The sequence below is a fragment of the Dendropsophus ebraccatus genome, chromosome 3 (genome assembly GCF_027789765.1).
Source record: "Dendropsophus ebraccatus isolate aDenEbr1 chromosome 3, aDenEbr1.pat, whole genome shotgun sequence".
In the NCBI taxonomy this organism is placed as follows: domain Eukaryota; kingdom Metazoa; phylum Chordata; class Amphibia; order Anura; family Hylidae; genus Dendropsophus; species Dendropsophus ebraccatus.
The window spans coordinates 5,585,858-5,613,638 of NC_091456.1; the positions used below are offsets into that span (position 1 = coordinate 5,585,858).

General features: G+C 45.1%; 1 protein-coding gene across 3 annotated transcripts in view; it reads left to right on the forward strand.

Annotated features, from left to right (window-relative positions):
- KSR2 (kinase suppressor of ras 2) overlaps window positions 1-27,781 on the forward strand; it is a 304,420-nt gene that overhangs the window by 43,265 nt on the left and 233,374 nt on the right. For all 3 annotated transcript variants that reach the window (XR_011362254.1, XM_069963967.1, XM_069963968.1), the window contains exons 2-3: window positions 2,732-2,872; window positions 26,838-26,988. Coding sequence is in view for 2 of the 3 variants with exons in the window: in XM_069963967.1 (XP_069820068.1) it covers window positions 2,732-2,872; window positions 26,838-26,988 (292 nt within the window). In the remaining variant the exon portion in view is untranslated. The remainder of the gene's footprint in view (window positions 1-2,731; window positions 2,873-26,837; window positions 26,989-27,781) is intronic.

A 27,781-nucleotide genomic window follows, 5' to 3' on the forward strand; every position in this document is an offset into this window, starting at 1 on the left:
CACACTCTCCTGTGGGATATAAATATTGCCAGGGCAGACCCCCCAGCCCCCCACTTCTTCCCGCTTCTCTCCGCTCGTTGTCTGTGCATGTAATAGTAAAAAGCTTTCACACCTTTCAGCCCCCCAGGCTTTTTTTGTACACCGGTCAGTATATACATTGGCGGCCATTATATATTTGGTTTACGTCTGATTCGGGCAGAGTTTGTGTCGGGTAATAACCTGCATGTAGAATGACACCTAATGGGGTAGGCCATGTATGTTTTCATTTGTTGAATCCTCTCCCTGCTGTTCTGTGATTACATAGGAGCGGCCCGGGCAGTGATAGCGGCAGGAGCGGTGGGAAAGATGACAGCAGGGTCAATGGGAATATGGACAGAGAAACATAGAAGATTGTTGGCAGATAAAGCCCCCCGGTCCATCTAGTCTGCCCTTTTACTATTCCCCTTCTTATTATCTTAGGATACATATATGTATATACCAGGCAGGTTACATTCTGTCATTGTAGATTTACCAACCACATCTGCTGGAAGTTTCCTCCAAGCATCTACTACTCTTTCAGTAAAATAATATTTCTCACGCTGTGTCCCAGTCTGCCCAGCCGTCCTGCTCCTGCAGTTATAGCCGCTTTTTCACCGCTGCCTGGGGCCGTTCCTATGTCATATAGATCTGTCTGTCTGTCTATCTATCTATCTATCTATCTATCTATCTATCTCCTATCTATCTATCTATCTATCTATCTTCTATCTATCTATCTATCTATCTATCTATCTATCTATCTATCTATCTATCTATCTCCTATCTATCTATCTATCTATCTATCTATCTATCATCTATCTATCTATCTATCTCATATCTATCTATCTATCTCCTATCTATCTATCTCATATCTATCTATCTATCTATCTATCTATCTCCTATCTATCTATCTATCTATCTATCTATCTATCTATCTATCTATCTCCTATCTATCTATCTATCTATCTATCTATCTATCTATCTATCTCATATCTATCTATCTATCTATCTATCTATCTATCTATCTCCTATCTATCTATCTATCTATCTATCTATCTATCTATCTATCTATTTATCTATCATCTATCTATCTATCTATCTATCTATCTATCTATCTATATATCTCCTATCTATCTATCTATCTATCTATCTATCTATCTATCTATCTATCTTATATCTATCTATCTATCTATCTATCTATCTATCTATCTATCTATCTATCTTATATCTATCTATCTATCTATCTATCTCCTATCTATCTATCTATCTATCTATCTCATATCTATCTATCTATCTATCTATCTATCTATCTCCTATCTATCTCCTATCTATCTATCTATTATCTATCTATCTATCTATCTATCTATCTATCTATCTATCTCATATCTATCTATCTATCTATCTATCTATCTCCTATCTATCTATCTATCTATCTATCTATCTATCTATCTATCTCCTATCTATCTCCTATCTATCTATCTATCTATCTATCTATCTATCTATCTATCTATCTATCTATCTCCTATCTATCTTCTATCTATCTATCTATCTATCTCATATCTATCTATCTATCTATCTATCTATCTATCTATCTATCTATCTATCTATCTCCTATCTATCTATCTATCTATCTATCTCCTATCTATCTATCTATCTATCTATCTATCTCCTATTTATCTATTTATTTATCTTTATGTTTCTGGATATATATGTACTATTATTCATTCCATAACCATAATTTATAATAAGAGTTTTAGTAGTGTGTTCTGCTTTATTGCCTTATTATTTTTTTAATGTATAGTGCAGCACTGCCATCCTGTGGACAAATAGAGGTAGCACATCTGTTACACTGTTCACACACAGTATATTTGAGGCAGTATTTGGTCCTCATGTCAGGTCCTCATAGCAACCAAAACCAGGAGTGGATTGAAAACACAGAAAGGCTCTGTCCACACAATGTTGTAATTGAGTGGATGGCCGTCATATAACGGTAAATAACTTCCATTATTTCAATATAACAGCCGTTGATTAAATGAAGGCCATCCACTCAATTACAACATTGTGTGAACAGAGCCTTTCTGTGTTTTCAATCCACTCCTTGTTTTGGTTGCTATACAGCCTCAAACATACAGCCTCAAATATACATAGTGTGAACCCAGCCTAATTATAGTACTGACTTGCATCCAATGTACCAGAAGTTTTTTTTTTAGGATGTTAAAGAGTAGGTTACTTTTGTTTTTCGTAACTACACCATATGTAAATTAAAGTGACCTATCACCTTTATTTTTAATTATTAAAATTAGATTGTAACACACGTTAATAATACAATTGTAACACTCTTTAATTTAATTTTCTGATTGTTTTAATGTCTGTAGATGATTATGGAGAAGCCACCTTACTGAGCTGCTGTTCACACCTGCCCACTTTATAGGGTTATACCAACTTAATCCTAGGCCTATTGGGGCATGGCCTCCACAAGACCTCTCACTGGGTCCAGTCAAAGTGTTTTTTTATGTTTTAGCGCTCTTGTCGGTGAGATTGGCACCGTTGGTTTGTTCCTTTTCATCATTCTGTATCATCTATACACAATGGCCATGTACATGTAGTGTAGATTATACTGAAATACTAGAAGACCTGTTTGGCTGGTAAGGTTTATTTTCCTATTTTTGATATATATATATTTTTTTAAAATTATAATCGTATTCTATCTTTTCAGAGCAAGCTAGTGAAGTACTTCAGCCGGCAGCTGTCCTGCAAGAGAAAAGTGGCGCTACAGGAGCGTAATGCGGAGCTCGAAGGATTCCCCCAACTTACTCACTGGTTCAGGATTGTCGACATCCGCAAAGAAGTCACAGAGGTAATGGCCGAATCATGGCCCGAGTGATAGATGTCTGTGTGTGTGATCAAGCTCTATTTACATCCTTTTGGCATCCACCAGGCTGGCAAACATTGGCGTTCCTTAAAGTTGATGGGGAACATTTATCTTTTTAATTTTAAAACAGGTTAATACACCACTTCCTATAGGACATGTCTAGAAGGGGTTAAAAGTAAAGAATCACAGACCGAGTTCATGTCAAAATCCCTTTTTCTCTTCCTCACATACAGTCAGGGGCGGTCTTGGCATTTCTGGGGCCCCAAGCGAAGTTATGTCTGGGCGCCCCCCCCCCCTCGACACAACAATAGACCGCTGTGTACTGCCTCCAGTAGTATATACCCCTTGTGCGCTACCGCCAGTAGTATATACCCCTTGTGTGCTGCCCCCAATAGTATATACCCCTTGTGTCCTGCCCCCAGTATTATATACCCCTTGTGTGCTTCCCCCAGTAGTATATAGACCCCTGTGTGTTCCCCCAGTTATATATAGCCCCCCCATGGGCTCCCCCAGAAGTAAATGGACCTCCTGTGGGCTGCCCCAGTTGTATTTAGACCCCCTTTGTGCTGCCCCCAGTCGTATATACCCACTGTGTGCTTCCCCCAGTTGTATGTACCCCCTGTGTGCTCCTCCACTAGTATATAGCCCCCCCTGTGTGCTCCCTCAGTGGTATTTAGCCCCCCTGTGTGCTCCCCCACATGAATAAAGACCTCCTGTGTGCTCCCCCACTTGGATATAGACCCCTGTGTGGTTCCCCCAGTAGTATATAGACTCCTGTGTGCTCCTCCAGCAGTATATAGACCCCTTGTGTGCTGCCCCCAGTAGTATACAGACCCGTGTGCTCCCCCAGTTATGTATAGACCCCCTGTGTGCTGCCCCCAGCAGTATATAGACCCCCTTTGTGCCTCACCAGTAGTATATAGACCCCCTGTATATTCCCCCAGTAGTAAATAGACCCCGGTGTACCCCACCAGTAGTATATAGACCCCTGTGTGCTCCCCCAGTAGTATATAGACCCCTGTGTGCTCCCCCAGTAGTCTAAAGCCCCCCTTTATGCTCTCCCAGTTATATTTAGCCCCCCTGTGTGCTCCCCCTGTTATATAGCCCCCTGTGTGCTCCCCCCATTTATATAGACCCCCCTGTGTGCTCCCCCCATTTATATATTCCCCCGCTGTGCTCTCCCCCAGTTAAACAGACCCCTGTGTGCTCCCCCTCCCATATAGTATATAACACAATAAAACAAACACTTATACTCACCTGGGTCCGGGCGTCTCCTCTTCTCTTCACTCTTGTGGCCGCAGGAAGGGTTTTCCCTGTGGTCACAAGAGGCCGCACTCCCCTTGTTCTAGCACTGATGCTCCAGTGATGTCACTGGAGCGCCGGCACCACAAAGACAGAGCGGCCACTTGTTATCGCAGGGCAAACCCTTTCTGTGGCCACAAGAGTGACTGACAGGAAGGGAGCCAATGGCTCCCGCCCTGTCAGTGCTGCTGCTTCATGTAACTATGAGCGCTCATTACGAGTGCTCATAGTTACAGTTCAGATCGCAGCAGCGAGCGGGGCAGCGGCCCTGTCCAGTGGTCTTGAGCACAAGAGCATGGCGTGGGGGCCCCCCTGGATGTTGGGGGCCCCAAGCGATCGCTTGGGATGCTTGGTGCCAAAGACCGCTACTGCATACAGTGACACAGAAAGCTTGGTGGTTACAGCCCACAGATGAGGCACCAAATCTTGCTGGTACAATATACACAGGTGTTGCTGTTACTTAGCACTCCCCTCCCCCCATAGCACTGATCTGCCCCCGGCCGGTCTGCCCTTTTCTACCTGATAATGGAGCGGGCCGGATCGTCAATATGGGGCCGGGCAGGGCTATATTCACCACTAGGCAGGATCAGGGGAAGAAAAAAACTTTTTTTAGTCTTCTACCTCCCATTCAGGTCTGGTATGGCGGTGTTGGTCAGGTCTGGTATGGCAGTGTTACCCAGTCACAGTATGGTAGTATTGGTCAGGTCTGGTGTGGCAGTGTTATCCAGTCACGGTATGGTGGTATTGGTCAGGTCTGGTATAGCGGCGTTATCCAGTCACAGTATGGTGGTATTGGTCAGGTCTGGTATAGTGGTGTTATCCAGTCACAGTATAGCGGTATTGGTCAGGTCTGGTGTGGCGGTGTTACCCAGTCACAGTATGGAGGTATTGGTCAGGTCTGGTATGGCGGTGTTATCCAGTCACAGTATGGTAGTATTGGTCAGGTCTGGTGTGGCAGTGTTATCCAGTCACGGTATGGTGGTATTGGTCAGGTCTGGTATAGCGGTGATATCCAGTCACAGTATGGCAGTATTGGTCAGGTCTGGTATGGCGGTGTTACCCAGTCACAGTATGGTAGTATTGGTCAGGTCTGGTGTGGCGGTGTTTTCCAGTCACAGTATGGAGGTATTGGTTAGGTCTGGCATGGCGGTGTTACCCAGTCACAGTATGGAGGTATTGGTCAGGTCTGGTGAGGTGGTGTTATCCAGTCACAATATGGCGGTATTGTTGAGGTCTGGGATGGTCTGGTCTGGTGGCCAGAAGACCTTATTCTGTATGCTCTGTCCCTGCTGTGCATGTGACATGTAAATTCTTCTTCTAGTGCATCTTTGGAAGCAAAACTTTAATATATTTTGGGGGAAACACATTATGTATACACAGTGTAACATGTATCTACAAGTAGAACATACACGCTCTTTGATGACCATCTGGTCCATGTAAAATTTGCATAGGTCCCCAATATCCATAAACATCTGCAGCCCCTGAGCTTCGGCACCATTTGTTTGACTAAATGGAAAATCCGATGTACGCAGCCGGAGGCGGCATGCACCGTCTGCGGTATGGACGTGCATCACTGGGAACATTACCCAACCTATACTATAAACTGATATTAGAAATGCATTATGGAAGAGGCTACCCGCATCATTACTATTCTCCAAGTGATGGAGGCTGAAGCTGACCGTGCACGTCCACACTCAGGTCCAGATGGCCGTCAACTTTTCCTTTGTGTATGGGTGCAATAAAAGCTGCAGTATGGCAGCTGTGTACACATTGCCAATGCGGCCTCTGACTGTTGCATCCTCCCCTCTAGCACGATGAAACGCTTTGTGGTGATTGTTGATCTGTTGCTGTAGAATTAGTTACCTGTGAATGGGACGCTGGAGAATTACAAACTATATTCACTGGTAATAAGAAGCGATCGCTGGACCGGCTAGAGGCCAAATGTACCGCCACATGGTAACTCCTGCATCGCGCCGTACGGTAATCCATAGGGGGGTTCTAAATCACACATACACATACTGCATGGAGCTCCACTGCAGGAAACACAAGGGTTTGTTTACCACACATTGTTTCCTTTCAAACTATAAACAGAGATCAGGTCATAAAGGAAAGCCTGAGATTTCTCCTCTTTTCAAAGCCACTCCTGGCTTTGGCTTCAAATCTTTGGCAGATAATCTGTCAAATATTCTTTCTGTGTAAACGCACCATTAGTGCCAGAGATTTGGAACTTCTATTAAAAAATTTCCAGTCCTTAACAGCTGCTGTATGTCCTGCAGAAAGGGGTGTATTCTCTCCAGTCTGACTCAGTGCTCTCTGCTGCCACCTCTGTCCATGTCAGGAACTGTCCAGTGCAGTAGCAAGTAGGTAATCCCCATGTGAATTACCCCTTTACTGTGTCGTAGAGGATGTGAAAAGTTTTGATCAGTTAGGGGTTAAGATTTCGATCAATCGCTTTTTACTTTCTTTGTGCCTGACTGAGATGGCCCCATAGACTTACATTTGGATTCTGTTTTGGTCATGTGGTTCAGAGCTCAGGGGGGAACATGCTCAGCGAATGCTTCTGTATAAAACAAAGTAATGTCTGGCTTACCCGTCTGATAACTCAGGTGCAGGGATCTTGGCTCGGTGTGCTCACTTGTTCCAAACAAAATGCAAATGATCCAGCACTCTGTTAAAATGTAGTTGAAGTTTGTTGGAAATCCTTAAAGCAATTGTACCATGAGGTACATTGCTACATTTTTTTATACCTTACAGGAGAAGTCTGACGAAATTTTTTATTAAAGTATTGTATTGCCCCCCAAAAGTTATACAAATCACCAATATACACTTATTACAGGAAATGCACATAAAGTGCTTTTTCCCTCCACTTACTACTGCATCAAGTCTTCACTTCCTGGATAACATGGTGATGTCACTTCCTGGATAACATGGTGATGTCACTTCCTGGATAACATGGTGATGTCACTTCCTGGATAACATGGTGATGTCACTTCCTGGATAACATGGTGATGTCACTTCCTGGATAACATGGTGATGTCACTTCCTGGATAACATGATGATGTCACTTCCTGGATAACGTGGGGATGTCACTTCCTGGATAAACATGGTGATGTCACTTCCTGGATAACATGGGGATGTCACTTCCTGGATAACATGGGGATGTTACTTCCTGGATAACATGGTGATGTCACTTCCTGGATAACATGGTGATGTCATGACCCGACTCCCAGAGCTGTGCGGGCTGTGGCTGCTGGAGAGGATGATGGCAGGGGGACACTGAGGGACACAGGGCACTGGAGGGACACTGAGCATCCCCCTGCCATCATCCTCTCCAGCAGCCACAGCCTGCACAGCTCTGGGAGTCTGGTCATGACATCGCATGACATCACCATGTTATCCAGGAAGTGACATCACCATGTTATCCAGGAAGTGACATCACCATGTTATCCAGGAAGTGACATCACCTTGTTATACAGGAAGTGACATCACCATGTTATCCAGGAAATAAAGCCTTGATGTAGTAGTAAGTGCAGGGAAAAAAGCATTTCCCGTAATAAGTGTATATTGGTAATTAGGGGGGGGGCAATATAATACTTCTCTTTTAATGGGGGCAATTCAAAGGAAGGACCACACCACCGGCATCCTCGCACTGAGGATCCATTAAGGTAAAAAAAAGTGCAGCAATTACTTGATGTTACTTGAAGGTCCCACGCAGCCAATTAGTGACTGTGGCGGGGCCGTGCACTGATTGGTTGTGCGGGATCTCCAGGAGCCTCAGATGCCGCCGGATCGTGGTGCTGGTAATGTATCATCCCAAGCGGCGGGGGTTGATGCGGCCGGCACTTACATACTGGCAGCGAGTGACCATCCCACTGCGAGTATGTAATTGCATTGGAATTCACAGGGGATCGATCCGCTGCCAATTTAGCTGCAAATTTGCAGCGTTAAATCCGCTGCGGATCCGCCTGTGTGAATTTACCCTAAAGCAAATCTGTACTCATCCCCCCCCCCCCCCTCCTAAAACCATTGGTACCATTCAATTGCTGACGGTAAATCCTTCCTGGTCATGTGACTCAAAATACACCTGGTGCCATGTTTGGGGTGAGAAATGTTCTTTTATTCATGAGCAGCGGCGTCAGTAAGGTGTGGCCTAGGCCTGCAATGCTTCTGCTCTTTCTTTCTCCCACCCAATTCAGCCCCACTGGCACGGCCAAGCTTCTTGTTCTAGGCTACCATGTTTAGTGCACCTGCTCTGTCTTCACCAACATTCAAGATCTGTAATTTGTGTGGCAGAAGCACTATGAGAGTGACTGCAAAGTGGAGCCGATACCTCTTACAAATGACACATCCCGAACGCTGGTGAAGATGGCGCAGGCGCACTAGACATGGTAGCCTGGAACAAGAAGCTTGGCCTGATCACTGCGCCTCTGCCACTTCTGATGGCTTTGGCTCATGCACAGTATAACCAAGGCTGAATAGAATAAATACAGCCGGGGGCGGAACTAAAGACGAGGGGGGCAGGAGGAAGAAGAAGGAGAGGTGTTGCAGGCCTAGAGCACAGACTCCCTAGGCCATGCCTCATTGACACCGCTGCTCAGGAATAAAAGAATGTTTTTCATCCCAACAACAGCACCAGGCGGATTTTGAGTCGCACAACCGGGAAGGATTTACTGTCTGCAATTGAGCAGTACCAATGGTTTGGGGAATGTGCGAGAAAGCTCCCTTGTTTCTAGATGCCTTTCAGGCGCCCCCGTTGCTGTTTGGAACAAGCCGCAAATGACCAAAACTTTTTAGATGTCTCTACGATTGCTGTTGATTGTTTCATGATGCCAGAACCACTAGGAGAACCATACAGGCAGGGATCACTTTCTACAACGCATCATGAAACGTCACAGTGTTAAAAAAAATCTGATACCCGATAAGTATTGTGAAATTCTATTGCGCCACGGTGACTGGGTGGCAACAAGCGGTGCCAAGTAGCCGGAGCTCGGCTGGAATATGCAGCCACACGTCCACTGCTGGGGTCACAAACCTGACTTTTTCCACCTAAATAAAATTTTTAACGTTTAAGGCTATGTTCAGACTACGTATGAGACCAGCAGTTCCGTGACCCGGCCAGTCTCAGAAAAGATCATCCCGGCCGGTACTGCAGTACCGGCCGGATGATCTTTAGCGCCGCTAAGTTCTGATGCGGGCGCATCCATGCGCGCCCGCATGAGAACTCCCCACTGCACACTATGGAGCGTGTGGCCGGAGCCTCTTGCTCCACAGTGTGCACCAACATGCTTTTCTGCGGCCGCTATTCACTGAATAGCAGCCGCAGAAAACTGACATGACAGTTTTCTACGGCACCGCTAGGGATCCCGGCTGGAGTGTATACCGTGTATATATATATATATATATATATATATATATATATATATATATATATATGTATGTATGTAATATGTGTATACACTCCGGCCGGGATCCCTTCAGCCTGCAGCACTACGTAAGTTCCGTGGAAATCAACGGCCGTAATTTCCACGGGAATTTATGTAGTGTGAACATAGCCCAAATGTGAATCTATGTCCAAAATGATGAGTGTAGAATATAGAGGATTTGCAACACTTAGGTGATAAAGTCTTCACATAAAACCAGTGACATGGACGTGAGATATCTTTAATCTGGTTTTCCCGAGCTTACCTCCAGTGCACCATGGAACTGATTTGCATATCGCTATACTGGCAAAAATAAAAAGAACGGGATGACCAATTAAAAAAAGGACAGAATCAGCAGATTCAGCGCAGCAGGGCGGATCTGGTGTGGCTACACTTAGTACTGGCAGTAAGATGGCACATTCACTTTAAGGGTAGCTTCACACGTACCGACTCGCAGCGTTAATAACACTGCGAGTCTGTCAGGTCCTGGCAGATCACTTTCACTACATACACGCAGCGGTCTGAACGACCACTGGGTGTATGTAATTCTGCCGGCCGCTTAACCCCTTCAGCTGCCGCCCGGCTCCCGCTCTGTATACATTACCTCTCCTCGCTGCACGGGGTCCCGGCGTACTGCTCTCCCGCCCGGCCAATCAGTGTGTTGCCCTGCTGCAGCCACTGATTGGCCGGGCGGGAGAGCAGTACGCTGGGACCCCGTGCAGCGGAGTGGGAACGGAAGCTGAAGGGGTTAAGCGGCCGGCAGAATCGTTCAGACCGCTGAGTGTATGTAGTGAAAGTGATCTGCCAGGACCTGACAGACTCGCAGTGTTATTAACGCTGCGAGTCGGTACGTGTGAAGCTACCCTAAAGAAAAAAGGACCATGAAAATCTTGATGGTAGAGAGTGTCGCACAGCATGAATATACATCAATATTGAGATCGTATTCTAACAACTCATACGGCACATGTTTTGCTAAATGAGGCTGTAAACAGAAGCAATATGGCAGCCGGATATCTCCAGTACGTATCCATATAAATACACTCCCACTCCGCTTGCAGTCGCTGCTTTAGTCATTCCTGTAAGATGCAGGAGTCATGCCAGAGCCTGGCTACAGAAATGTGGCGGCAATCCTCATCCCGTCTGTATGACAGCCGTCTCCGTCTTTCATCTATCTTCTTGTACTTGTTGGTTTTCTTTATCTGTATGAATATCTTGCTTCTGCCTATCCTTACCTGCTGGTGCAGACCCCCAGCCATCCAGCCCCTGGTGCCCCCTGCTCCCCTGCCCAGCTGGGCACCTGATTGTTATGTGTCCATGTGGTCACACATAAGGTTTTTCTTCACACTCTTCACACAATTGTAGAGTACAAAAACTGGTCGTCTGTTCAGCCTCAGGCCCCATTCCCACGTTCCGTAGATACGATCCATTCACAGACTGTAAGCTACGGACCGGACCGCGGAACTCCCGGCATCATCATTCATAATGATGCTTTGAGCTCCAGAACTGTTAAAGTCCTGTCCTGTCCTGTACTAACCAGGGGCATGTTGGGACTTGGTGGTGTTTTCTAACACAAAGGAGATAGATAGATAGATAGATAGATAGATAGATAGATAGATAGATAGATAGATAGGAGATAGATAGGAGATAGGAGATAGATAGATAGGAGATAGAGAGATAGGAGATAGATAGATAGATAGATAGATAGATAGATAGATAGATAGGAGGTAGATAGATAGATAGATAGAGAGATAGGAGATAGATAGATAGATAGGAGATAGATAGATAGATAGGAGATAGATAGGAGATAGATAGATAGATAGATATGACAAACGTGGCTGGAGACGCCGTATAACGAACTGCAACATCCTCCAGTTTGGCAGTAATTAGTCAGTACAAGTGCGGGGTAGACATTTCTTTGGAGGGCGGGACAGCCCTCTATGTGCTCCCCACAGGTAGCCTGACTGTCATTAGGAACCCAGATGAGACCCTCAGAGCCCATGTGAGACCATATGCTGGTTCGGTTGGGGTTCCTCTTAATGCAGGACAATGCTAGACCTCATGTGGCTGGAGTGTGCCAGCTGTTCCTACAAGATGGAAGCAGTGAAGCTATGGACTGGCCGTCTGTTCCCCTGAATCCTATTGAGCACATCTGGGACATCATGTCTGCTCCATCCACCAACGTCACGTTGCAGCACAGACTGTCCAGGAGTTGGCGGCTGCTTTATTCCTGGTCTGGGAGGAGATCTTTCAGGAGACCATCGGCCAGGGAGGTCATACAGACACCTCATCAGAAGCATGCCCGGGCCTTGAAGGGAGGTCATACAGACACCTCATCAGGAGCATACCCGGGCCTTGTAGGGAGGTCATACAGACACCTCATCAGAAGCATGCCCGGGCCTTGTAGGGAGGTCATACAGACACCTCATCAGGAGCATGCCCGGGCCTTGTAGGAGGGTCATACAGACACCTCATCAGGAGCATGCCTGGGCCTTGTAGGGAGGTCATACAGACACCTCATTAGGAGCATGCCCGGGCCTTGTAGGGAGGTCATAAAGACACCTCATCAGGAGCATGCCCGGGCCTTGTAGGGAGGTCATACAGACACCTCATCAGGAGCATGCCCGGGCCTTGTAGGGAGGTCATACAGACACCTCATCAGGAGCATGCCCGGGCCTTGTAGGGAGGTCATACAGACACCTCATCAGGAGCATGCCCGGGCCTTGTAAGGAGGTCATACAGCCACCTCATCAGGAGCATGACCAGGCCTTGTAGGGAGGTCATACAGACACCTCATCAGGAGCATGCCCGGGCCTTGTAGGGAGGTCATACAGCCACCTCATCAGGAGCATGCCCGGGCCTTGTAGGGAGGTCATACAGACACCTCATCAGGAGCATGCCCGGGCCTTGTAAGGAGGTCATACAGCCACCTCATCAGGAGCATGACCAGGCCTTGTAGGGAGGTCATACAGACACCTCATCAGGAGCATGCCCGGGCCTTGTAGGGAGGTCATACAGCCACCTCATCAGGAGCATGCCCGGGCCTTTTAGGGAGGTCATACAGACACCTCATCAGGAGCATGCCCGGGCCTTGTAGGGAGGTCATACAGGCACGTGGAGGCCACACACAATACATATATATATATGGACATTACAGCAAAGGTGGATCTGCCTGGAGGGTGATTGTATCATCCAGACCCCCATGAGATTCATTCAAATTGCCATTCAGCATTTTTAGTTGTTTTTTTTTTGTTCCACCATTGTTATCAATAAAGATTTACAACTGGAATATTTCATTTATTGAGATCCGGGATATGGTCTTTAATCTGGGATATGGTCTCTCTCTCTCTCTCTCTCTCTCTCTCTCTCTCTCAAATTAAACCCAGTTTATACGTTTTTACAATCTGTACGTGTCTGGAAAAGTGCTGCATGGTTTTCATAAATATTAAAGGTTCTCTGACTGAATTACCATAAGAAGCCACTGCTGCCTGCTGGACCAGAATAAGCTGCACTGTACTCACCACCTCCGCTCCAGCAGCACCAACATTCTCTGTTTGGGCTGTATATATAATGGTATGCTGGGCTGTATATATATTGGTATGCTGGGCTGTTTAGCTAAAGGTATAACCAGTAGGAAGAGGAGATTGTGATCCCGCTGTATAGAGCTCTACTGACATCACATCTGGAGATTTCACCTACAGAAATATACTGATAAATAGAACGGGTCCATTATTAAATGTGGTGCATCTTACATCTCCTCGTAGCCATGCTTCGTATTGCAGTCAATTTTTTTAACTGACTATTCAGGTGCAAAAGTTCTAAGAAGCATGATAAGGCCGACGTGTACATCACATTGTAGATATTATTTACCTCAGACTTGTCCCCGCAGTTCTCCGCAGCTAAGGAGGAGGCATCTCATTGTTCTAGCTGCCCCATTGTCTTCCAGCCCCCCCCCCCCCATTGTCTGATTGCTATAGTTATGGCTCCACATTATAGCACAGAACAGTTATTAGTAATGACAAAAACTTTTGAACAAAACTTTTATTTCTCTCCCAGACTCCTCTGTGATCGAGTTCCTTGTTTAGCTGCAGGAATATTAATATTGCGGGTTTGTAATTGATTAGAGATGAGGTGTCACTCTGGATACTTCCCCATATAGAGGCCCAATGAGGGAGGGGACAGACAAGGGGCTGACAGCAGATAGGCTGAGGACGTTTTATATTCACAGCTTATATTTCATGGACAAGTAGCTTCATATCTGAGTTACAAAACAATCTCATTATTGGGACCAGAAGACGTAAGAGCGGAGGAGCGTTGTAATAACAGAACATGTTCAGGCTGGAAAATGATTTTTTGGGGAAATATGACAATGCTGTTTGTGTTAGATAATAGGCCATAAAAGTTTATGGAGTGTAAAATTTTTTATCCTAATGATTATGAAACAAGCACAATGCAGACATCAAGCATCTGGGCTCCAGCAGTACCAACTGGAAACTTCAGGGGAGTTAGATGTATCTTCCACTAGGTGGCGACATTGCACTCTTATTACATCCTACTTTCTTCTAGTGGTGAATTGGATGACTATATTGCTGTTGGATAAAACCTTGTTCACACCTGTGTTCTGGCGTCTGTATATAATATGAGCTGTGATATTCTGCTAGATGTATACTTCCCACTGAGTTATAATGGGGTGTGTTGTGACATCCCTTATCCTGACCGGATGAAAAGCACTAAAAACGAAGCATCAATGTGAACAATGACATACTTATGCTTACAGGAACTTCACGGATATTGACACACACACACACACACACACACACACCTATAGACACATACATACATACACACACACACACACACACCTATAGACACATACACACACACACACACCTATAGACACATACATACTCACATACACATGTCCACACACATAAACACATACATATACACACACACACACACACATACATATACACACACATACATACATACATACATACACATACATACATACATACATAAACACACAAACAAATACACATGTACATATACATACAAATATACACATACATACACACACACGTAGACACATACACACATACATATACACACATACATACACACATATACATACATAAACACACACACACATATAGTCACATACATACACACATAAACACACACACACAAATAGACACATACATACACACATACATGCAAATGAACACACATATATACAGTATACACACACATACATACACATGTACACACACACACACACACAGACACATACATACACACATATACACACACACACACACATAGACACATACATACACACATACATACACACATACATACATGCAAATGAACACACACATATACACACATATACAGTATACACACACACATACATACATACATACACACACATGTACACACACATACACATGAACACACATATACACTCACATATTGGGCATTATGGGTCACCACGATCTGTTGCTCCTCTCCCTCTTGACGTAGTGATATGGTTTATTACTTTTTTTTAGCTCTTTTTAGCTTGGTTTGCACTGGTTCACTTTGACCTTAGTATTTAGTGCAATCCTCAGCTGCATAGCACTGTACATCACTTTGGACGCTGTCTTTTTGGTGTACACAGCACTTTATTGGCTGGAGCTGAAGAGTCTGTGAGCTTCTCTCTAATGGTTATTGTGTTGCAGGCCGGAGATCCCTTGTATTGTATGGGCAGCCCATGGTTAGGATGTACAGTATTTAATTGTTCGTACATTTGTACTGGGATTTGGCTTCCTCTGCCTGTTGTTTCTGATGTCTTTTCTTTTTCTGATATTATAATAATACATTGTGTATTACTGTGGTTGTGCTCCTTCCCTGGTGACATAGACCTTTTTATGTGGAGTGTGCTCATTATTATTGCTATGTCTTATGGTGCGTTTACACAGGCAGATTTATCTGACAGATATTCCTTTATGACCCATTCCCAGTTTAAGGTCTGTTCCTGGCTTTGGCTTCAAAAATCTGTCAGATAAATCTGCCTGTGTAAACGCACCATTAGGAAGCACCCTGTTGTGGGTTGTGCAGATCCCCCCCTTGTAAGTATACCTACACACACACACACACACACACACACACACACACACACATTTTTATTTTTTATTCCAAATTGACTGTTTTATGCTAGTCCCATGATCTGACTATTTTCCATCTACAGTAACAGGATTATCCCAGGATTAGAACTTGTCTCCTACCCTCCTGTCTGATTGATGGGGACCCCACCTATCACAAGAGTCCTAAGTGAATAGACACCACGCATACTAGAGCACTGCTGTAGTTTTCTTTTTGAGATTTTCGTCAGAATCTATGAGGGAGGCTCCATCAAAGATGTGGGCAGGGCCTTTTCCTAATGCATATTAAAGGGATACTCCGACAAAAATATTTTTCTTTTAAATCAACTGGTGTCTGAAAGTTACACAGATTTGTAATTTGCTTGTATTTAAAAATCTCCAGTCTTTCAGTACTTATCAGCTGCTGTATGTCCTACAGGAAGTGGTGTATTCTCTCCTGTCTGACAAAGTGCTCTCTGCTGCCACCTCTGTCCATGTCAGTAACTGTCCAGAGCAGCAGCAAAAACCTCTCCTGCTCTGGACAGTTCCTGACATGGACAGGTGGCAGCAAAGAGAGGGTTTTTTTTCCGTTCAAATCAACTGGTGCCAGAAAGTGCCAGAGATCTGTAATTTTCTTCTATTAAAAAAGAATGCCTTCCAGTACTTATCAGCTGCTGTATGTCCTGCAGGAAGTGGTGTATTCTCTCCATTCTGACACAGTGCTCTCTGCTGCCACCTTTGTCCATGTCAGGAACTGTCCAGAGCAGGAGAGGTTTTCTATGGGGATTTGCTAGTGCTCTGGACAGTTCCTGACATGGACAGAGGTGGCAGCAGAGAGCACTGTGTCAGACTGGAGAGAATACACCACTTCCTGCAGGACATACAGCAGCTGATAATTATTGGAAGAACTAGGATTTTTTAATAGAAGTAAATTACAAATCTATATAACATTCTGACACCAGTTAATTTGAAAGAATTTTTTTTCATCTGATTACCCCTATAAATGCTATTATGAGAAGCCGGTCTGTGACTGCACGCTAATAGTTCCCTGCTCCAGTTCCGAGCAGAAGGTTCTGTCCAGGAGAATCTTTCCTGCAGCTGCACCGTATACTTATTCCTGCTCCCCTGATCGGATGGCTCCTCCGTTCTCTCATCAGTTTGCACTTACCTGTTATTTTCTCAGAACTGACTCTCCTCTTGTTCTTCATATGACATTACTGCTCACAGTTTGCTCTGTATATTCCTGCCACAGTGGAGCCGGAGTGCCTTAGCATTGTCTTAAGACGCCCACATGGTGGCAGTGTTGTAGCACGGAAAATAGTAGTGTTACTCACATAGGAATGAGCTGTGGATTCCAGGGTCTCTTCTTCTTCTGTATGTGGTTACATCAGAGGGGACACATCACAGCTGCCCGACCTCTGCAACCTGGCCAAGATCCGTAATCAGGTGGCACATGTATTGATCGCAGATTACCATAGTAGATTAGTATCCTGCTCTTAATGTATACAGTGGTACCTTGGTTTAAGAGTAACTTGGATTAAGAGCATTTTGGAAGAAGAGCTCACTGTTTTTCAAAATTGTGACTTGGTGTAAGAGCATTGCTTTGGTGCAAGAGCTCCCTGTACTGGGTGGGAGGGGGAGGGGCATGGTCTGCATAGCGGGGTCTACAGCCCTGTACTCTGACCCAGGAAGTCTCCCTTACCTTCCTAATCATAGCAGATCCACTTCAGGCTGGGGCTTACATCAGGGGACAGGACTGTGGAGGTAATCTCTCCATAGCTGTAACCCCTCTCTCCCCGGAGAGTGCTGCTATACTGTGCTGACACATGCCCTGCTCATTCCTTCATGCTCCCTGCAATCTCTGTTAGTCCTTGTGTTTTCTATCTTCGCCATTCCTGCTATAATGTGCCTGCACTTACACTCAGCCACTCACACTGCTGCTATAATGTGCCAGCACTAACACTCAGCTATACACACTGCTGCTATAATGTACCTGCACTCACACTTAACCACTCACACTGCTGCTATAATGTGCCTGCACTCACACTCAGCTATACGCACTGCTGCTATAATGTAAATGCACTCACACTCAGCTATACACACAGCTGCTATAATGTACCTGTACTCACACTAAGCTATACACACTGCTGTATATAAAGTTTCTGTTTTTGTCCTCCTGCACAGCTCTGTGGTTCTCACTGATTGGTCCACTCTGAACACACACCCCTGCTGCTGTTTTTCAGGTTTCTGCCCTACTATACATTATATACCACATGCTGATTGCTATACTGTACAGTAACTTATATATCACATATCCAGCTGCTGTGTTATCAGGGTTATACAGTTACTATACATTATATACCACATGCTGATATACTGTACAGTAACTTATATATCACATATCCAGCTGCTGTGTTATCAGGGTTATACAGTTACTATACATTATACACCACATGCTGCTATACTGTACAGTAACTTATGTATCACATATCCAGCTGCTGTGTTATCAGGGTTATACAGTTACTATACATTATATACCACATGCTGCTATACTGTACAGTAACTTATATATCACATCCAGCTGCTGTTGTGTTATCAGGGTTATACAGTTACTATACATTATATACCACATGCTGATTGCTATACTGTACAGTAACTTATATATCACATATCTAGCTGCTGCTGTGTTATCAGGGTTATACAGTTACTATACATTATATTCCACATGCTGCTATACTGTACAGTAACTTATATATCACATATCCAGCTGCTGTGTTATCAGGGTTATACAGTTACTATACATTATACACCACATGCTGCTATACTGTACAGTAACTTTTATATCACATATCCAGCTGCTGCTGTGTTATCAGGGTTATACAGTTACTATACATTATACTCCACATGCTGCTATACTGTACAGTAACTTATATATCACATATCCAGCTGCTGTGTTATCAGTGTTATACAGTTACTATACATTATACACCACATGCTGCTATACTGTATAGTAACTTATATATCACATATCCAGCTGCTGTGTTATCAGTGTTATACAGTTACTATACATTATACACCACATGCTGCTATACTGTACAGTAACTTATATATCACATATCCAGCTGCTGTGTTATCAGGGTTATACAGTTACTATACATTATATACCACATGCTGATTGCTATACTGTACAGTAACTTATATATCACATATCCAGCTGCTGCTGTGTTATCAGGGTTATACAGTTACTATACATTATACTCCACATGCTGATTGCTATACTGTACAGTAACTGATATATCACATATCCAGCTGCTGTGTTATCAGGGTTATACAGTTACTATACATTATACTCCACATGCTGATTGCTATACTGTACAGTAACTTATATATCACATATCCAGCTGCTGTGTTATCAGGGTTATACAGTTACTATACATTATACTCCACATGCTGATTGCTATACTGTACAGTAACTTATATATCACATATCCAGCTGCTGCTGTGTTATCAGGGTTATACAGTTACTATACATTATACTCCACATGCTGATTGCTATACTGTACAGTAACTTATATATCACATATCCAGCTGCTGTGTTATCAGGGTTATACAGTTACTATACATTATACTCCACATGCTGATTGCTATACTGTACAGTAAGTTATAATATCACATATATTTACTTTCTTTTTGCCTTCACTTGATATAGAAGGCAGAGTGACACTTTTTACTATGAAGCCGCTCCTGACTGACTCGCTCAGCAATATACAAAGCAAACGGGAGGCTGACAGCCGCTTCATCTCTCACCCATCATTGCTGACACTAAGGGTGCGTTTACACAGGCAGATTTATCTGACAGATTTTGGAAGCCAAAGCCAGGAATGGATTTGAAAAGAGGAGAAATTTCAGTCTTTCCTTTATGACTAGAGATGAGCGAACCTGGAGCATGCTGGAGTCGATCTGAACCCGAACTTTCAGCATTTGATTAGCGGTGGCCGCTGAAGTTGGATAAAGCCCTAAGGCTATGGGGAAATCATGGATATAGTCATTGGCTGCATCCATGTTTTCCAGACAACCTTAGAGCTTTGGGAAAGAGTAGTGGTCGGCACTTCCAAGAGTAAAAAACGTAGCTTTATTTTATCGTTTTAAAATCCATGTCACAAATCCAATAATATGTACAAGGCACGATCTGACGCGTTTCTGGCACTCAGCCCTTAGTCATAGATAACGTGCATAAGACCAACATGTTACTTAAGTACTTAGAGCTTTATCCAAGTTCAGCAGCCTCCGCTAATCAAATACCGAACGTTCGGGTTTGGATCGACTCGAACCCGAACCTGGTTCGCTCATCTCTATTTATGACCCGTTCACTGTTTATGATTTGTTCCTGGCTTTGACTTCAAAAATCTGTCAGCTAAATCTGCCTGTGTAAACACACCAAAAACAGCTGCAATCTAGCATAGATACTGAGATTCTGACATTCTTTATCGGTTTGGGTTTTGCACTTTTTCTTTCTTCTGATGGTTCCTCCTCCGGCGCAGTTGTTTCATGTATTGCAGGAGATATTCTATGTTCACAAAAGGTTTTCTATGTTTAAATCAATGTTATACGTACGGCCACTAGGTGTCTCTGTGCATGTTTACAGCTGCTGCACCTCCACATTCAGTAGCAGAGAATCCTGGTGGTGCTTGCATTGTACGGTCAGCTCTCCTGTCACACAGCACCAAAACCTCTGTAACCACACAGTGATGTCATACTGACTGAATTGCTGCATAGCACAGAGCATTGTCTCCTGGTAAGCTGCAGAGCTGATAATAGAATTTGTTATATACAAGTTAATTACCCTCAGGTGATATACAAACTGCAAGATAAATCGCTTAAATTCGGCTTAACGATTTTTTGAACGACTGTTGGCCCATGTAAAAGGCTCTTACACTCACTACACTTACACTCACCACTACCTACACCACCTGATGCACTGCTTCCACCACATGGTCCTCAGACAGTACCTTAAGAACTGGTCACCTGGTTTTATAATGGGAATCTCATCCTTTATGCCAATGATACTTGACCTTCCAGTAACACTATACAATGTAATGTACAATGCTGCAATACAAGGCATTTAAGGGGGTTGTTAACAAAAAAAAGTATTCCAGTACTTATCAGCTGCTGGATGTCCTGCAGGAAGTGGTTTATTCTCTCCTGTCTGACACAGTGCTCTCTGCTGCCACCTCTGTCTATGTCAGGAACTGTCCAGAGCAGCAGCAAATCCCCATAGAAAACCTCTCCTGCTCTGGACAGTTCCTGACATGGACAGAGGTGGCAGCAGAGAGCACTGTGTCATGCTGGAGAGAATAAACCACTTCCTGCAGGACATACAGCAGCTGATAAGTACTGGAAGACTGGAGATTTTTCAATAGAAGTAAATTACAAATCTCTGGCACCTATCGATTTGATAGATTTTTTTTTGTTGAACAACCCCTTTAAATGTTGCAAGTGGTGATCAGCGGGGACCTAGTTACCATTGGGATGAATGGCAGTGGTGGGGGTCAGGTAGGTAAGTATGCGTTATTATTATATGTAAGGCAACCTGACCTGTTTTTTTTTTTTTTTTTTTTTAAATCCCTCTCTGGAAAACCACTTTAAATGAAATATTCTTATCTAAAACCTTAATCGACTTTGAAGGGGCCTTTCTGGAGCAGCTGAGCAGCCCTGAACATGTATTACTGTATTCCTGGAACAATTATTGATAAGCCGCATATTTTCAATTCTGTTCCAGTTAGTCATAAAGAACCTTATATAGCAGTTTTTATTCTAAAAGGTCAGTGCTTACTCACCAGAGCCTGTCCCCCTGCTAGGGTCACATAGTACATATACAGCGGGGCCATCCTGAAACTCAGTCCTGGATATTCATGAGAACCCAAAAACTCCACCCACCAGCTGCTGATTGGCAGTTATCTATCCATACTATGTATAGGTAGTCACCTGTCAATCAGCAGATGGAGGGTGGGGGAGGGGTGTGGCCAGAATCCTATTCTCCTGCATATTAGGAGAACGGCTGAACAGAATGATGGTGGTAATACACCGATCTGTTCAGTATTTCTGTCACTAGGTTATGCTGTCCTCATTTAAGGCGGCATAAACCTAGTGACAGATTCCCTTTAAACTTGTGGGAAGTTCTCTAATATATACCTTTAAGCTGGGTTCACACTACGTATATTTCAGTCAGTATTGTGGTCCTCATATTGCAACCAAAATCAGGAGTTGATTGAAAACAAAGAAAGGCTCTGTTCACACAATGTTGAAATTGAGTGGATGGCCGCCATTTAATGGCAAATATTTGCTGTTATTGTAAAACAACGGCTGTTGTATTGAAATAATGGCCGTTATTTACTGTTATATGGCGGCCATCCACTCAATTACAACATTGTGTGAACAGATCCTGTCTGTGTTTTTAATCCACTCCTGGTTTTGGTTGCAATACTGACTGAAATATACTGACTGAAATATACGTAGTGTGAACCCAGCCTTAAGGCCTTATTCACACATTCTGTAAACAGATCTGCTATTACAAACAAATTTAAGGCCTATTCATTTCTATTGTGTTATTCACACTGTTTTACGGATCCACAATCCGTGCCGCAAAAAAATAGGACATGTCCTATTCACCCATAGTAGTAGTATCGGATTGTCCGTAGTTTATACCAAAGAAACGCCCATAACCTCCACAAAAATACTGATCACCTACATTTTATGCGGACGATTACAGAACGACTACATGATCCTGCAATACTCCTGAACGTGTGAATGAGGCTAAGTGCTCTGGTACCATAGAGAATGGTGATAAAGCGGAAGCTTCCAGCAAGTAATTAGCATGGAGGACTCTTTGCACGGGTTAGATGGGAACGATGCGACGCCGCATGCAGGAGAGGAGGTTTGTAATGCGATTAGATTTCCTTATTGACATAATTAGGCTTCACGACGATGATTATATATAACTCTGCAGGAAAATGCACCGACGGCGATGGGTTAAGCAACTGCAGAAGGAGAAGCTGTCATGTATTGTGACAAATGCCTCCACGTATGTAGGCGTCAGGTACGGAGATGTCCGAGAGTCCAAGCCGTTTCTATTAATCCTGAAGTTTGTCATAAGAAGAAGTGTGTGTAGGCAGAGAGTGTGCGCAGGTCACGCTCGTGTGTGGGCAGCTTCAGAAAGTAAGATCCCGACGTGTTTTCTATTTAGAGGCGAATGCTGCGATGTTGTGGTAAATGAAGATTTGTAGAGAATGTGGCGGTCACGGTCTGCTCTTTATTATACGATGCCATTTTTGTGTGAACCGTCTGTTTGAAAACTTTCAATTAATTCATCGGCTTCTTATTATGCAGCTCCTTGGTGACCCGACCATTGCAGCTAACACTGGTCTATGGGTAGATGGCGCCTTCTATCAGTGCCGGCTCTTACAGTGAACCAGTGGCTAAATGCTACAGAAACAGCTACAAAATAGATACAACCTAGCCATGTCATTAGTACATGCATACCAGAGCCCTGATGAAACTGCTGTGAATGGTGATATATGTCGGGCATTGCACAGGACTGAGTGTAATATGCGACCTTGGGGTAAACTCCATGCCTTTCGATATTGGATCTATGGAATAAATAACTTTTTGTTATGCATGTTACTCACAGTGCACTGAAGCACAAAGAACAGAATTCTGGAGCATATACAAGCTCTTTAGTGTTAAAGAGACTGTCAGTAGGATTATGACGTCCTATCTCAGGGTGGCATAATCTAGTGACAGAGAAGCTGAACAGAATGATGGATCACTTACATTGTTCTGTGCAGCTGATCCAGAGATCTCCTCCTGAGTAACATGGACAATAAGCAGTCCTTTCCATTATGTGCATGAGCTCAGTAGTCCTGGATATTCATGAGAAGCAGAAAACTCAGGATGATGTAAGTAATACATTTCTGTCACTAGTTTATGTCGCCCTCATTTAAGGTGGAATAAACCTAGTGACAGATTCCCTTTAATGAAAAAGGAAATAAAAGGTAAAAATTGGAAGAACAAGAACAATAATAATAATGTTTTCTGCAATCAATAAACATATAGTAAGACCTGGGCACATAGGAGCGCGTTGTGTTCTGTCTTAAGCATTTGCCTAATCTCTCAGGATCATTTATCTACACTGTGTTATTGAAAAGGATTCATTGCCAGGAACCTGCTACTTAACACACGGCCGGACGCAGTGTTTACACGTCCCTCTGGAGCCGTTAATTATGGATTTGTTAATTATTCACTAGCATGCGATCCTGCGATGAGCCCGATGGGACGTAGAGTTACAGAACTTTCTCTTACCGCCCCGGGCGCATGAATAACGCCGTGTACAGCAATTTACTCACTTTTAAAAAATTTTTTGAATTGTATGAAAGTAGCCGTAACCTCCCAGAATGCAAATCACCAAAGCAAACACTGTATGGAATAAAGCTGAGTCGGCAGAGTGGGCGGGGGAGTCGTATTCCGGATTCTTTCATCAGGAATGAGAATGGACGATTATAGAGGTTGTCAATCAGCAGAAGAAAAGACGTCAGTGGAATTACGACACTCTTTCTGTAAATGAGATGAACGCATGGGAGATATTGGAGCCTCAGAGAGTTGTACTTGTATATACGCCATTCACAGAAAGTTAGGGATATTCGGCTTGTCTGTGAAATAAATTTTTGGGAAATGTAAATAGTTCCTGCTCCAGTGATGTCATATGACGGGGCCTAGAAGTAGAAGCAGCAATGGGGATTTCCTCTTCCAATTTATTGAAACTAAAGCCAATGACAGTGATGGGTATACCCCAACAACACGCCTCAATAACGACTGTGCCCTGAGGATCAGCTACAGCTGACAATGACGTCTCATGCTGTTTAAGTCTCCTTATTGTCTGTTGAGGGAGGGCACCCCACTCTTCTTGGAGGGTAGACCTCAGGTCAGGGTACAGTGTTATAAGCCACTACATGGCAACTCTGCTGATCCCATAGGTTTTCATGTGAGGTCCCCCAGTCTCCAGCAGCCGCTCCCTGTGAGGTCCCCAGTCTCCAGCAGCCGCTCTATGTGAGGTTCTCCCAGTCTCCAGCAACCGCTCCATGTGAGGTCTCCAAGTCTCCAGCAGCGGCTCCATGTGAGGTCCTCCAGTCTCCAGCAGCCGCTCCATGTGAGGTCCCCAGTCTCCAGCAGCCGCTCTATGTGAGGTCCTCCAGTCTCCAGCAACCGCTCCATGTGAGGTCCCCCCAGTCTCCAGCAGCAGCAGCCGCTCCATGTGAGGTCCCCCAGTCTCCAGCAGCAGCCGCTCCATGTGAGGTCCCCCAGTCTCCAGCAGCAGCCGCTTCATGTGAGGTCCCCCAGTCTCCAGCAGCCGCTCCATGTGAGGTCCCCCAGTCTCCAGCAGCCACTCCTTGTGAGGTCCTCCCAGTCTCCAGCAGCCGCTCCATGTGAGGTCCCCCAGTCTCCAGCAGCCACTCCATGTGAGGTCCCCCCAGTCTCCAGCAGCAGCCGCTCCATGTGAGGTCCCCCAGTCTCCAGCAGCAGCCGCTCCATGTGAGGTCCCCCAGTCTCCAGCAGCAGCCGCTCCATGTGAGGCCCCCCAGGCTCCAGCAGCCGCTCCATATGAGGTCCCCCAGTCTCCAGCAGCCACTCCATGTGAGGTCCCCCAGTCTCCCGCAGCCACTCCATGTGAGGTCCCCCTGTCTCCAGCAGCCACTCCATGTGAGGTCCTCCCAGTCTCCAGCAGCCGCTCCATGTGAGGTCCTCCCAGTCTCCAGCAGCCGTTCCATGTGAGGTCCTCCCAGTCTCCAGCAGCCGCTTCATGTGAGGTCCCCCAGTCTCCAGCAGCCGTTCCATGTGAGGTCCTCCCAGTCTCCAGCAGCCGCTTCATGTGAGGTCCTCCCAGTCTCCAGCAGCCGCTTCATGTGAGGTCCCCCAGTCTCCAGCAGCCGCTCCATGTGAGGTCCTCCCAGTCTCTAGCAGCCGCTCCATGTGAGGTCCCCCAGTCTCCCGCAGCCACTCCATGTGAGGTCCCCCTGTCTCCAGCAGCCACTCCATGTGAGGTCCTCCCAGTCTCCAGCAGCGGCTTCATGTGAGGTCCCCCAGTGTCTAGCAGCCGCTCCATGTGAGGTCCCCCAGTCTCCAGCAGCCGCTCGATGTGAGGTCCCCCAGTCTCCAGCAGTCGCTCCATGTGAGGTCCTCCCAGTCTCCAGCAGCGGCTCCATGTGAGGTCCCCCAGTCTCCAGCAGCCGCTTCATGTGAGGTCCCCCAGTCTCCAGCAGCCGCTCCATGTGAGGTCCCCCAGTCTCCAGCAGCCACTTCATGTGAGGTCCCCCCAGTCTCCAGCAGCAGCCGCTCCATGTGAGGTCCCCCCAGTCTCCAGCAGCAGCCGCTCCATGTGAGGTCTCCCAGTCTCCAGCAGCCGCTCCATGTGAGGCCCCCCAGTCTCCAGCAGCAGCTCCATGTGAGGCCCCCCAGTCTCCAGCAGCCGCTCCATGTGAGGTCCCCCAGTCTCCAGCAGCCGCTCCTTTTGAGGCCCCCCAGTCTCCAGCAGCAGCCGCTCCATGTGAGGTCCCCCAGTCTCCAGCAGCAGCCGCTCCATGTGAGGTCCCCCAGTCTCCAGCAGCCGCTCCATGTGAGGCCCCCCAGTCTCCAGCAGCCAGTTTGGAGAGCAGTTGAGGTTTTCTGTGGGGATTTGCTGCTGCTCTGGACAGTTCCTGACATGGACAGAGGTGGCAGCAGAGAGCACTGTGTCAGACTGGAGAGAATACACCACTTCCTGCAGGACATACAGCAGCTGATAAGTACTGGAAGACTGGAGATTTTTTAATAGAAGTAAATTACAAATCTCTGGCCCTTTTTGACACCAGTTGAAAGACATTTTTTTTTTAATGAGCAACCCCTTTAAGGCTCTGTTACACTAAAGGATTATCGGCCTTACCTGGCTAATTACTGACTGTTCAGACCGATAATCGTTCAGTGTACTAGCGCATGTTGAAAGATCCCAATTTGAGAATGTTATCACTGTAGAAGCCGTGTTAATACAATAAAACAATGGTTCCATTTTTATTGCAGGAAATAGACCCCGGGCAGCTGACTTTGGAGGAGCTCCTTGAAATGAGTGATGAGCAAGTCTGTGACACATTGGGGAAGTTTGGCGCCAGCAGTGAAGAATGTGACCGGTTAAACGCCTCGCTCTCCTGTCTACGGAGTGTGCACAAGTCAGGTGAGAACACGTAGAATCCAAACACTGAATGCATTACACAAAAGTATCTGAGTAAGTGGAACCGGAGCGACTATGCAGAGTATGGAGGATATCACATACAGAAAAATAACCGGGGGTCCTGATGAAATGAAGCTTTGTGGGAAAATATCCCACTATATCCTACAGTATATAGGAAATGTCCGACAGAAGGAAACAATGCCGCCCCTGCTCCATAGTAATATGTGTGGAGTTCAGCAGCTGAGTGCAGGGGATGCATCCGACTGCTGCTAGAATGCCAGAAAGAAATGTTCATTCTCTGATTTGTTTCTTTGTTATTTGTTATAATTTGTGAATTGTTAATATTGTGGCACTAGTAGATGAGATATGGGAATGGCATGTAAGATGTTGTATTCCATCTCAAGCTAAATGCTATTAGTGTGTGGAATTAACGTCCAGTGATGTAAGGAGGCGGCCATGTTCCTTTCATGTGTCTTTTCCACTGACCGACTATTTTACTTCAGAATCTCTGCACTCACCAAAAAACAACATCAGCAAATCAACATGACAGTAGATGGGGGAGAATTTAATCTGGGATCTTATTCCGCAAAGCGGAGCTGCAGAGACGGCTGCACAGACTGTTCAGGTTCTTGTATTTGCCTTCACTCTAAATTGACTGGCTGGTCTGGACTCTCAATACATTTTTGGGAACTAGTCTGGGGTCTAATATATCGGCGAAATTCTTTTTCTTTCAACCAAATCGAAATTAGAAAGTTGTATTGATTGTAGTTTACATCTATTTAAAATCTCCAGTCAT